The sequence below is a fragment of the Triplophysa dalaica genome, chromosome 1, assembly GCF_015846415.1.
Source record: "Triplophysa dalaica isolate WHDGS20190420 chromosome 1, ASM1584641v1, whole genome shotgun sequence".
Lineage (NCBI taxonomy): Eukaryota > Metazoa > Chordata > Actinopteri > Cypriniformes > Nemacheilidae > Triplophysa > Triplophysa dalaica.
In genome coordinates, this window is record NC_079542.1 from 8,681,532 (window position 1) to 8,696,111 (window position 14,580).

Consider the following 14,580-nt stretch of genomic DNA (forward strand, 5'->3'; position numbering starts at 1 on the left):
AAAATATCTTCATTCGTGTTCAAAAGAACAAAGACATTTTCAAAAAAATAATGAATAGTTACAAAACAGGAGTTCATGTTAATTTATTTATTCGGTGAGTATCCATGTACAGTAATACAGATCATGTAAAGTCATTGAGTCATTAAAAATCAAGGTTCTTTTCAAGTCGATTGTACATTATCCTATTTAAAGCCCTTGCAAAACTGTAAACCGCAACGTAACAAAAAAGATAATTTTATAATGTAGAACTCATTTGCTGGTGGTGATATATATTAGCTATTTGAATGGGACCTTGAACGTATTTCATCCAAGCGAATTTTATAGCTGCAACTATTCATTTCCTAATATTCATTTGACACCGCACACGCTTCGAAAGAAAATTACAATTTCAAATCTGTTTAACAAGACACAGTGACTGAATGAAGTAATTAGAGTCACTTAGTCATCTCCAAAGTTGTCTTTAAAACCGAGGAAAGGCAGAAATACGTTAATGACGGGTAAGATTGAGCTGCGAGTATCAATTTAGTTAAATTAATTACCCTGTCCCTTCTAATCCCATTAGGTGCTCCAAATAGCAGCACCGTCTCTATCCTGTTGTGTTGGCGACATCTGACTGACAGACACATTGGCTGTCCTGATCTGACACCTCTCCAAACACACCACCAACCAGTCAATAAAGACTCTCCGTTAAGACAGACAGTAGTAATCAATGGTGATTTAATTCAGCCTGATACCATGACAGGCATATTTCCAGTCTTCGGGCCATATACACGTTCAGCATTAATACAGTCATGTGCCATTATTGATAAGCCCCCTGCCATGATAATGCTGCTGGCTGGGTTTGTGTCAGTCCGACATTGCAGTAGTAGTCCATTAAGTGATATCAATGTCACTACGGTAGATAAATGCCTTTAAAATCCGCCTGGAGGTATGAAAAAGTGTGTGTATGAGTGTTGTATGAAAGAAGCCATGCAGCCTGACACATCCAAAGGACAAAGCATCAGAAAATGACAGTACAGCATGACACCCTCAGAAAAGGTGCAAAGAGTCTCATGCATTTACACACACGCACACACATTTATCTTGTTATCTATCAAATGAGGATATTTCCTAGACTGTTTTTATACACAACATATACATACACAATTATAATAAACTAGACCTACTCCAGAGCCATTGAGAGAGAGAGTTGCGTCAACTCCACTGACTCCGATGGAACATTTTTTTCAATGGCGGTTCATGGTTCACTTTTAACCCATTTAAAGACGAAAGCCATTTAAAAAATGAAAGAAATAAAGCATTTAAAGAGAAAACATAACTTTCTGGAACTATCTGAAGGCTCCATGAATCACGTGACACAGGCTCTTAATATTTCCCGGAAGATACTAGTTACGCATGAAGCTACGACCAAACAGACCAACTGACGTAAACTTTTAATCCATTCAAAGACGAACGCCATTAAATGAATACAAAAAATAAATAAATAAAGCAATTAGAGAGAAAACATAACTTCCTGGAACTATTTGAAGGCTCCATGAATCACGTGACACATGCTCTCAATATTTCCCGGAAGATACTAGTTACGCATGAAGCTACGACTAAACAGACCAACTGACGTAAACGTTTAACCCATTCAAAGATGGATGCCATTTAATGAATACAAAAAATAAATAAATAAAGCATTTAGAGAGAAAACATAACTTCCTGGAACTATCTGAAGGCTCCATGAATCATGTGACACAGGCTCTCAATAGTTCCCGGAAAAACTAGTTACGCATTGAGCTGCGACTAAACAGACCAACTGACGCAAACTTTTATCCCATATAAAACGAAAGCCATTTAATGAATACAAAAATGAAAGAAATAAAGCATCTATAGAGGAAATATAACTTCCTGAAACTATCTGAAGGCTCCATGGACTTTCGCTGGCAGAACTCTCTGTCTAAATGGCTCTGACCTACTCCACACCCTAACCTAAAAAGAAAAAAACAGTATTTTAATAGTGTTTTTACAAATTAGGACGTCCCTAGGATTTGTAACGTTTTCTCACTTTTGGGTGCAAATCTGCCCCCAAATTATAGTTAGGTGGGTAGTACACACACACGTTAGTTTCACTATATGAGGAGGAGACGTCATTGACTTCTATTCAAGTTTCCTTTCCTAACCCTGACCCCTCAAACACACAAAATAAATGCGTTTGGGGCATTTTACCCGGGAAGACCACGTAAAACATGTTTGTAAGAACAAAAAAACACTTCTGTTATCTGACTAAAACCAGAGTTAAACCCCATGCAGTGATAAACCAAACACAGCAGGCTAAGCTTAACACTTTGCGCGGAGCTGTGAGGTCAAAACCATTTGTTCAAAGTGCGTCGAATGTTAGTCAGCATAACATCATTGAAGATTGGCACAAAGAACTTCGATAAGACAAAGAGCGCGTTTAAAAGACAAAGAGAGTCTTTTAGAACAGAATGTAAAGGCTCTCGTGGGGATAGAAGCGATTGCTTGTGAAAGTGAGTCTAAACTTGTCTGTCCACTGAGAATCAAAAAACAGAGAGAACAAGTGACAGATGGAGCCAGAGAGGAAAGTGTTAGCGGATGGGGCTCGATAACTGGAAAAATACACACTAAAGGGGAAATATGGAGACAGAAAAGGGTAGAACTCGCATAGCAACAGATGAGTGTAGGCGAAGATGGAGGCATAATAGGACATGAAAGAAAAATTAAAGACTTAAAAGAGAAATTCTGAGAGTAATGGTGACACTTTCTTGATTTCAGATGCATTTGCTAATTCCTACAAATAAAATGGGTGATTATAGCAATTTCACATCAATTTTCTAAACCAGCAAACAGCAGGAACATGCTATAGAATAAGGAATGAGAAAATAAGCAAACAGCAAATATGGAGCACAGCCAGAAAACACAAATCATTGACAGGGCAGCTGGACAGAGAATGCGGAGATATAAATAAAAAACAGCAACAAAAGAAGATGAGGTGTGTGAGGGTCGTGGTGAATGCAAAACCTGAGGTAAAACAGCCTTTAACAAAGGTGGTACAGTAACGGTGTGCGTGACATAAATCACAAACAACTAAAGCTGCAAAGAGACAGTATGCTAATGCTTTACCTGCGCTAGCCGGCAACACCGGCAACTAAATTAACCAGCACAATACACCTGAGAGCACAAGAGACACACACCGAGAAAGAAAGAGAGCGAGAGCAAGAGAGAGAGAGGTTAGAAGAATGGGGAGTCTTTGTGAAACTGGTCTGCAGTGACCAATTACTTCCACAGATGTTCTCGTGAATAAATCAAACTGTAGCTTATCCTTGACACACAAACACACACGCTTACCTGTATGTTATACACACACTCACAGGTGGTAACAGAGAAACAAGCCTCTAAGGTTAAAGGTGTATTTTTGAAAGATCTATTGAGAGCATTGCAATATAATATACATAACTATGTCTTCAGAGGTGTATAAAGACCTTACATAATGAAGCGTTATGTTTTTATTATCTAAGAATGAGCAATTTCTATTTATATACACCGCGGGTCCCCTTACATGGAATTCACCATGTTGTTTCTACAGTAACCCTAAATGGACAAATCTCCTTCGGCAAAGAAGCAAAAACGTATAAATATTTTAGTTCTGTGTAAGCTAACATAATGCTTTAAAAGGGAGGGGTGGAGTGAGCCATTGGTCAATTAGCAACCTCACCCTTAGATGCCGCTAAATTTCACACACTGGACCTTTAAAACAAACAAAAAAGAGGAACTTGTGCTATTGACATAAATGACAGCTCAAATCCCTTAGCTGATGAGATGTGTGCTATTACTTTTCAAAGCATTTCAACTTTTCTTAGATTTATATTTGTCTGACGGTCGATGAAACAGGTGATCTCATAGATTTTCATTAAAGACGGAACCTGAGACACATACAGAACTACAACATCTTGGCATGGCTAGCAAACCCTCACGAACCAATCAAATAGCACTGCCCTTAAAACACCCTAGCAACAACATAGAAATGCCCCGGCAACCCTAGCAACTACTTAGCAATGACCCACACCCTATCAACTGCCCATCGACGTGTCATCTTTATTTTTCCTTTCTTCTTTTATGTATCCCTTACTGAACCTCATTTATTTTAACTGTACAGTTTAAAGACAGACATAGAGACAGGTAGTTTTGTAGGATGTGTCTACACCGATGCAAAGATGAGACTCTTGAGGGGTGGAAAGTCTAATACAGAGCTCTTTATCTAACCACACGGTCTCAGAACAGAACGGGGGAGAAAAAGGGATGAGAGGTGGTTAAAAAGGAGAGGAAGGCGAAATAAGTTACAACTAAACTGGGAGGAGACTCTCTCTATCCTTTTATTCTCTGTTATTAATCCTTGTCCAGCATGTGTCAACTTATTTCCTACAGTGTTACTGTGAGCCTTTTGTTTAACACGCCTCTCAGAACACACCAATTATCTCTCTCTCACACACACAACTGTATAAATGTAGAGTTTTATTGATATATGAATACGGCCTCTGCTGTGTCCCGTGATTAATGAGCTTAGTGACTTGACTAATTCAACGTCATTAATCAAATGAGGCCAACTGTAACTTGGACAAAGTTAAATTGATCGCAGACAGCCTGTTGAACCGCGGTGCACAAGTTCTGACCTACAGTACATCATTAGCTCTTAGGCTAGAAACTTACTTAAAATACTGTTACACTTTAACTAATATTTCATGTCTACACACCAGTATCAAGTTTTGTTCCTTTCGTGCAGGCTATGATGGCGCCCATGCTCGGTTGAGAGGTCATGCCGGCCATCGAGTCCACCGCCACGTCTACTATATCAGCCCCCGCTTCCGCGCAGGCCAGCATAGCAGCCACTCCCGCGCCCGCCGTGTCATGAGTGTGGACATGGATGGGAACGTCAGGGAAACGATCCCGCAACGCTCCGATCAGCAAGCGGCTGGCTTCAGGCTTCAGCAGGCCAGCCATGTCCTGAAGATAAAAGACAGGAGAGATGTTTTTAACCATAAAAACATCATAACATGAGTTTTAAAAATCATGTTATGATGATAACTGTACCATTACAGCCGCTCCACAAAGAAGAGGAGACGAGGAAGAGAAACACAAAATAATAGTGAAAGCACAAGAATTACAGTCAATGGCTTCAGTTGTTACACCCATCAGTGACTTCTAAAGAAAGCTGAAAATAACACGCTAAGAGTCTTGACACTAAGAACAGTGTTTACAACAGCAAGCCTTCACCCCTGCCTTTGCGATTGTACATTTGTCAGGTCATTTTTGTGAATCTACAGTACCTTAATGGCCAGTACGTGTGTACCAGCCTTGACCAGCTCATCGGCCAGCTCCAGATAGTAGTCCAGAGTATATTTCTGTCTCATGGGGTCAGAAACATCTCCCGTGTAAGAAATGGCCGCTTCCACCACGCCCCCTGCCGCACCAGCTGCTTCCATACCCAAAAGCATGTTGGGAATGTAGTTCAATGAGTCGAAAACACGGAAGATGTCCATTCCGTTCTCTTTGGCCACCTCACAGAATCTGGAAAGAGAGAAAAGTAAGATAAATGGAGATATGCTTTGAGAAGTAATAGGAAGGTTTAATCAGTCTCCATTCGACGTGCTTCAAAAGTTTCACACTTTCTGTTCTACAGAAGAATGTTCTACAGGTTCGAGATTACATGAGTAAATGACAAACAGTAAAAGAGTGAAGATTACAAAAACAGAATAAGAGTGTTCTCAGAACAGAAAAAAGTTGTTTCACACCACAGCCAACTTTAAAACTGCAAAATATAATGCAATTTAAGACCAGAGTTACTATTGATTTTGCTTTAACACACTTCTTTTTAACATATTATGGCCTTTCTAACAGTCAAAAGAAGAAATGGGAGTGTGGAACTACAAGATAAAACTATATTTATTGAGGAAAATGTGAGTAATGCAATGCTAGGGTTGCTAAAGAAATAGTTCACACAAAAATAAATATTTTCATCGTTTACACACCCTAAAGTTGTTATAAAGTTATATACATTTCTTTTCTCTGTTGAACACAAAGAAGATATTTTGAAGAATGTGGGAAACCAATCAGTGCTGGGGCACTGATTAACTACTATAGTTGTTTTTATTCTTACTATGCTAGTAAGTAGCCATAGTGCCTCAAACCTGTTACATTCTTCACAAAACAAATTCTAGGACAACAATTTTTTTTTATAGGTTTGGACATTTTCTAGGTGAGTAAATGATGACAGAATTGTTATTTTCAAATGAAGTATTCGTTTAAGGTATTGTTATGTGGTATAAAGTCTTCGGCTGCTACTGTAAGTGGTTGGTACAACTGTATAACTAGGGTGGCTGGTTTTTCGGGCACTACTTGGCTAAGAATTAAAAATCCACAAAATCAAATCCATGACCATAAATATGAGCAATAATAATGAAATCCCAAAATCTACTTATAAAACAGTCTACAGGTATATTGTGAGCAAACTTAACTCACAGAAAAAAATACTAAAAACAGTAAATGTGATTTTTTTTACAATATTTATCTGCATGCTGACAAAGCAGTTAATACACATAAAGCAGAATATTATTAAGAGTATCAGTAAGCAGCAATAATTGCAATTTATTTTCAACATTAAAATGATAATACTTCATAACAAGCAAAACACTGCATGTTTTATCACAGTTACGGTATAAGCTCTCAATTCATACATGTTCAGTGTGTACAAGTTTGTAATTTGCCTCTAAAGACATATTTTATATCAAAAATGATCATTGTGAGGACCACCTACTATTATTAAAAAGTATAATTTTAGAAAAACACAACTTTAGTACAAGGCTTTTTTCAAGTCTTTCAATGCAGAGACATTTGTTTGAGATGGGCTAAATCGCTAACTCTATGTAAAATTCAACAGAATTCAATGTGAAATCCCTAGCCAGATAAAAAGTGTGTGTAGTGTGTGATCTCACTTAAACACAGCATTATCGGGGTAGTTAGTGTATCCCACAGCATTAGCTCCACGTAGAAGCATCTGAAAGGGGACGTTGGGTGTTAGAGCTCTGAGCTCCTGCAGTCTCTTCCATGGACACTCCCAGAGAAAACGCATTGCTACATCAAATGTAGCTCCTTAGGGGAGAAAGTGAGATATTAAGGTCATGTTTTCCAATAAAGGTGATTTCAAAAGCTGAATTGATCTGCGCTAAGCCAAGCGCGCACACAAACACTTAAAAGTCTAGCAATACACAGCCGATACTGTCCCTGAACAAACACACAGCAAAGGCTTCAATTTAAGGAGATGTAACCTTTTGTAGAATGAATTTAAAGGGTCAAATGTTAACTGAAGACCATTATTGTTTATCTTCTGTTAAGCAACCCAGCAGCAATACTGAAATGTCAAAGACTGTGAATGCTGTATGAAAGACTTCACAGAATTTGTCACTCGCCTCCCCAGTTCTCCAGGCTGAAGAGATTATTGAAGTTGTGAGCCACAAAGGGGGCGATCTTCTTGAGGTCGTGCGTCCTGACGCGAGTGGCCAGAAGAGACTGGTGGGCATCTCTGAAGGTGGTGTCCATCAGGAGCAGACCCTGGTGCTGTCGAACGGCCTTCGCAAACCCCTCGGGACCCTCCTTCAACAGGACGTCACGGAAGCCCATGGGCGGCTCACCTGCACAAAGAAAAACATAGTTTATTAACAAAATGTAGACAAATGCAACTAATGCCAGCAACACATTTAAGAACTTGAAACGTCTTGATAAAACTAGGGGGTTTCATTATCAACTATCGACCGTTGTTGCTGAACTCTGACCACTCCTCATTGTGGGTCTGTCACACTCTCTGCTTTGAAAGTGAAAAGGAATGATGTATTAAACAAGTGCACCCGACGTTTCTCATTGATTCCCTGTCGCGTATCGCTATGCCTCATTTTGGCAGCCAATCAACGTGAAGCTCATTGAAAACAAGAATAGGAGCATCACATGCATCACAATGAACTACAATAGTTGTCTTTCTGTAGCGTTTACAATAAGCACCTCTGCGGTTGCTAAGAGCGATAACATTTAGGCCAGACCACTTTTGTTAGACAACTACTTGTTTTACAACTTTCCATTGATTAGTTCTTTTACCTGGTCACCAATGAGGCTACAAGATGCAAGCCAACCCAAGTGGGCTTCTTTTATCTTTTGCACTTTGTTAACTTCAATTTAGTTTTAGGTTGTATAAAGGTGGATTTTAGGTCGTTTTCTTGTAAATAACGGTATATTTTGGTTTTAATGTAGTTTTAGTTTTTATTCCTTATAACACATCAATACAAATTGGTTAGAGGTCAGATTTGGGAGAGACCTTCAAATATTGGAAAAAAATAAGAGAAAGTCGGTAATTCTGTTGTCAAATATACACACAGCTTATTATTTTTCGATTCTTTTATCACAGATAGATATAATCTTTGTAATAGTTTTAGTTAACAATAATAACATTTCAACCACCAACCGCCAAGAAATTCCAAACTATTTGTTGTTCTGACGTGCCACAAAGAGAGTCGGAAGGGGCATTAGCTCAGCGGGGAGTTTGGTTGGTGGCGCTATTAAAGTTCACCAGCTGACAGGCAAAGTTTCACGCAGTGACTCCCTTCACTTTTGCTGAATGCTTATGTAAATAAGGAAAACGTCTAAAATCGTTGCGAAACAACAGTGGGCTGCTAGATTAATCAAACGGAAGTTAAATAAAGAAACAAACACAGCCAAAATCAAACATTTCAATGAGACGAGGGTGTAAGAAAAAGAAAGATGGGGCTGACTGATGATGAAAACGAGGTAAATAAGACATTGATGCATAGATTTACATATTTCAAGAGACAAAATAACACCCACGTGTAGATTTAAATGTATATGCTGGGGTTTGCCACGGAGGGACTTTCTCAATACGGAATGCTGGCAGCCATGTGAAAGGGAAGATGAAGGCCAAAGCCAATTTAGCGCTCATTGTGTGTCTGCTTCGCACATGCAACGCACACAATGGCCATCTCATGAGGCTTGGGTACACCTACCACAGATGTGACCTACTTACACGGACACATGCATTTTTTATTCGGTGAGAGACCTGTTCTGCAACAACGCACGCACACGCCTACAGTACAAACACGCACAACACACAATCGGTCAATTTGTATGGAGGAGTTTTTTATGCCGTGGTCTGCAAATTACTAATCTATACAGTAATAACTACCGTCTACAATATTGAGGGCAGGGAAACATTTTGAAAACCTGAACACACACACACAAAAAAGAAAAAAAGATAAACCGATGGGAATAGGAGAAAATTGGCATAATTAATTGTCCACACATATGCATGCACACTCTCCATCCCACAGGAATGACACACACACACACACACACCTACACTGAGGGAATGCAGTATGCAGCTCACACACACCTAAAACCCTGTAATGAGATTTCTAATGTGACCGGATCCCTCTTTCATTTGGCAGAAAGAACGAGAGAAGGGAAGGATTAAAGCTGCATTATCACACGTACATCCACACACACACACACACACTTTACAGAGAGAGTGAGCTGTGGAGGAGCACTGCCAGTATTTTGGGCAGCTGTACACAGGGGAATGAATTTTGTGCTTTTTTGTAACACCCAAACATATGTGTCCATAAACAATGTAAGCAATAAGAAATGTGTGTTTGCATGGTTGCATGTAACAAACTTAACATAGTGATGATGCTAACTTAACAACATTTATCTAAAGCGTGACTGTTCAGCTGGATAAAATATTATAGTGTACTTGTTGTGACAAAATGCTAGATTGCTGTTTTAATGAAATACTGCATTGCACATGCACACGAACTGGGGCAATAACAACATGCTCTTTGAAACAGTTTTCATACTGTAAGGGTAGTGTCGGGAAGTCAAATTTATTATAGTGTACCAGTTCCTTTGTTGACAGTTCATGTAAACTGTTTCTTTTGGGTCCCTGGGCTGAAATTCCAGCAAGATATTTTACATCTTTTTTTGTAGTTTATGGTACGGTTCACAGTACCAAGTGTTCAACTTAGAGGAGATACAGAAATAGTAAGTGTTTTGCAGTTTTACTGCTTTCAGTCTGCCGAAATGTATTGGTTCATGTGAATCCCTCACATCTATTAAGATCATCATCATTAAATAGATAAAAGTGACTCTAACCGCTCAATAAATACTAAATATTTATCTTCTGACAGTTTACACACTGACCGACAAATATATATATTTTGTTGGAACAGCAGTGTAGTTTAACATTTTAAAGAAAAGCTTAACTGTAGTTTAACTACAGTTTTACAGCAGCTTCCACTGAACCCGTGTGTCTCTGTATGTATAACGTACCCAGAGGAACGGGTGGAACGACTGGATCAACAGATGAAGGTTTGGCTTTGACTGGAATTGGAGTTATGGGTCCATTTACCATGATGTGACCTGTGGAGAAACCGGCAGATGTTTAAACACCAACGTACGCACACACATAGTCGGCCATAACAGGTGCGCAAACAGTGATGAATGCTCACACACTGACCCAGATAGTGCAGAAGTTTCTGAGCTCTGTTCTGTGTAGGCTTGAGGATGAACAGATCCTGATTCCCGTCAATAAACTGTGTGTCCACTGTGCCATACAGGAACTGGCTATTACTCAGTACATTCTGCAGAAAGGGTATATTAGTCTGAAAGAGAGAGAGAGAGAGAGAGAGAGAGAGAGAGAGAAAGACAGAGCAAAAAAGAAAACATTAGATAATCAATGGAGAGTCAAAGCATGACACATGGGCTTTGAAAACACGACCAAGGTCATAGTGTCATACAGTACGCTCTATCAAGCCAACATGAAATAACAAATAAGTGATCTTATTGAATTTATAAATGACTTGTTGCTGAATTGATAACCTGAACTGAATAAATGAATAAATATGAACTGAATGCTACAAAAAATCCCATTGCTATACTTAACTTAGGGATACTAAGGGATGCTTAACACACATTTCCTTTTCTTGTTCACCATCACACACTGCAAATAGCAAACAAATACTTTACATAAAACTCTGATTCTGAGACATAAATGGACGAGGGGGTTCTGAACCGTACGCTGCAGGTTGACATGATAAAATGTATTGTTACGTTTATTTTACATGAGATTTTTTTAAAACAAATCAATCATTGTTCACACTCATTACACTGTAAATGAACAACAAGAAAGCTAAAAAAACTAAAAAAATTGAAAAACTGTGTAACAATACGCACATCCACATTGTACATTATAATTTAAAGTGATAGTTCACCCAAAAAATGACAATTCTGTCATCATTTACTCATCCTCTTGTCATTTCAAAATGGTATGACATTCTTCTGGAGGGGTAACAGCGGTACCCACTGACTTGCGATGGTTTTGTGTCCATGAAATACAAGTGAAAGGGTCCCGCTGTTGTACCTACATTCTTCAAATATCCTGTTTTGCATTTTGAAGAAGAAAGTCATGCATGTTTGAAATGACAAGAGAGTGAGTAAATTATGCCAGAATTTCACATTTATATTTGCCATGATGAACTTTCACTTTCTAAATCTTGATGTTGGGGAAAGTAATATGCATGCATATGCTTCATAGACATAAAGTTTGTTAACAACCTACAGACAAAGAACTAGAATACATTTCAGTACATTACCAATACACATTTAAAAGCGAACCGCGAAACTTAATTTGGACCGGGGGCCAATAACGTCCATTTCATTGACAGCGCAGTATTCTGTGCCAGTGCTCTCACAGACTGTGGGAAGTTTTGTATTGTAATGTGTGCTCTCAGAGCACTCTCATTTATTTCCTGATGGCTGCTATAAATGCATTTGCATTGCAGACAGCTGCAGTTCAGACCATAACGGAACTCCTGCACTGGAATGGGCCCCGAGATTACAGCTATCAAAACAACCGCACACACCGTTCGACGCTCCAACAGACAGTGCTTCAGTATATGCTCTGGGTTGTGAGACCGGGGTGTGTGCTTCCGCACGTTTATATGACAAAGAGAGACAGCAAAGAAAGAGCTTAAAATCCAGACGGGATCTGTGTGTTTTGTGACAGACACACAAAGGCAGGGTAAAACCACTTCAAGAGTGCCAGAAAACGTTGCGTGTCAAAGTGAGACTAAAAAAGATGTCGTGAAATAACAGAGGTGTCAGATCTCGCTAAATCTCTTCCAGAATCGAACATGACGTCTAACTGACAACGGTTGCAAATATTGTTATGTGCCATAACACACACGCACACACAGAGGGATGTCTCACATACGTCACACAGTGTGTTCTAGAAAGGGATCAAAACTCAATTACCCAGAAAAACTCGAGAGAAAATAGGGGATTTCTCTAGAGGACCCCAAAGGAAGCTGAGGAGTTAATGGAGGATTTAATGCAATTTTCCCTCCCTTTCTTCTCCTGCTTGGATCAGATGTGACGAATGATGAACGGTTATAAGAAGAGCAGCGGGATGAGGCGAGATGAGCGGTTCTGAATGAGAGAGGAACCTTGAATATGAGCAGCGCTGGATCCTCACGTGTGCGTCTTCTTTTGCAGTATCATTGTTGCTGTAATTTGGTTTGACTGTCACTCCTGTGGAGCCCTGCAGGGTCAAATTCAGTCTTTGCATTTGCTTCATGGGCTTCATTTAACAGGTCTGACTTTACAGTGAACTTCACTCTCCACTCCCCTTAAACCGTTTCCTCTGCAAATGTGCCATCGTTTTTTTTCAATTGAAAGAAATCTCGTTCCTCGTTTTTTCAGCCTTCATCATTTCTGATCCTTGATTTATTTTGATTTGCTTTCATTATAATTTTATTTAATCCGCGTTGACTGTTCCAACTCAATTATTGTACTGTGTAATTCAAATCTATTGATTAGATTGAAATCAACGTGAATAATTATTTGCAAATTCATTTAGCTGCTATCCTTCTGAAACCTTGTATCTCCATATTTTATATTATAATTTAAGTTTGTCAATGGGTTTTGCAAAATATCTAAACAATAAAATGTATTAAAAAGTGTTTGTCAACTTTCATCAACTGATCATTTAAAAAGTAAAATGAGTAGATTTGGAGGTTTTGGAAGGACAGTCACAGTATTTAATTGCAGAATTGGCTAACAAGAAAAAAAAAACTTAATGTCTCAGACTTAAGACTCCTGAGAATAAGGAAGTACGGATCTAATATACATTCTAAGTCTATTTCCAAATTCTCATCCATAATGTGTTCTGGAACCGATGCCAAATTTACCCTGATATCCTAGAGAAAAAGAAACTGAATATCATGAAATAGAGATCTAACCCCTCTCTCTCCTTAACACACAAACACGTTACACTTGCTCTGATGTTAGATAAACTGACTGTTGTTAAGTACTTTAAAGTACTCTAAACTTAACAGCTTTGTGACAAAATGTTCTTGCTGGAGGTGAGTGACTTGCCTCAATATCTTTATTCTGGGGAAAAATAACAAATTACCACAAACGCACACAAATCCATGCAAAATAAAAGCCTGAGACAGTTTAGGGCTTTTATGTGTCTGTCTAGCAAACAAATGTAAGTGTGGCCCTGTCACTGTAATTGACATCTCTTGGAGTAGACACGAGTGTGCACACGCACACCCACACACACACACACACTATTTCTTATTCTTCTTAAATGCATGAAGCCATTAGTGCATAAATAAAGACCTGTCAAGTAGTCCATCTTGTCCTACACCCATCTGTGTCTTTCTCTTTCTTTCCGACAAATTGCTGAAGCGTGTTAGGAGACATAGTAAACAGAAAGCAGCATTTCTGTCAAGGCGTCCGTCACAAACTTTCACTGCACAGAAAACGCTGTATTTACATAAATATATTCTGAGAGCACTGTCCATGGTGCTGAACGCATTGGCTGAGTCTAGTTGAGTTTGTATAAGAGAAAAAGAGAGAGTTTGACTGTAAGTGTGATGCTTATGTGATTAATTGTCATTCTTTTTTGTGTGTATGTGTTGTGGCAATTGTGTGAGTATCATTTATGACTAAGTGTGTGATAATGGGACTAAATATAGAGGAGTATGTGCACACATTGCTCTCTCACACAGACAATCACACATGCCTGGAGTGGGGGAGGAGGATAAGGTAAACCAATAGATCTTTCAACTTCGATATCTAGAGTTCTAAATCTTAGATACACATTTATCCAAAGCGACCTCAAGGTATACATATTTTATCAGTACATGTGTTCCCAGTGAATCAAACCCTTGACATTTGCACTGCTAACACTGCTAGCACTGCTTTGAGCTATTCCCTATTGTTAGACAATGCAGGATACAACTGAAACATACATGAAATTGAAAATATTGGAAACCAGTGTAAGGTCAAACTTTTTACATGATCTTTGAGAAGGATAAATGTAAACAAACTTGGCCTGTTGGCTATGATGTAGAGCTTGCCTTGAGCTCCAAATTCCCCTCCTTCGACTACATAATTGATGAAGTTTATATTTAATACATGACAGGAAATAAAGGTGTGGTTGTGAGCTGAACTTGA

General features: G+C 38.9%; 1 protein-coding gene across 1 annotated transcript in view; it reads right to left on the reverse strand.

The window, feature by feature from the left end:
- Window positions 1-14,580, reverse strand: part of pcxb (pyruvate carboxylase b) — a 161,376-nt gene that overhangs the window by 24,106 nt on the left and 122,690 nt on the right. The window contains exons 11-16 of the mRNA XM_056759046.1: window positions 10,574-10,718; window positions 10,387-10,476; window positions 7,467-7,688; window positions 6,993-7,149; window positions 5,328-5,568; window positions 4,755-5,004 (exon numbers count right to left, since the gene is read on the reverse strand). Coding sequence (XP_056615024.1) covers window positions 4,755-5,004; window positions 5,328-5,568; window positions 6,993-7,149; window positions 7,467-7,688; window positions 10,387-10,476; window positions 10,574-10,718 — 1,105 coding nt within the window. The remainder of the gene's footprint in view (window positions 1-4,754; window positions 5,005-5,327; window positions 5,569-6,992; window positions 7,150-7,466; window positions 7,689-10,386; window positions 10,477-10,573; window positions 10,719-14,580) is intronic.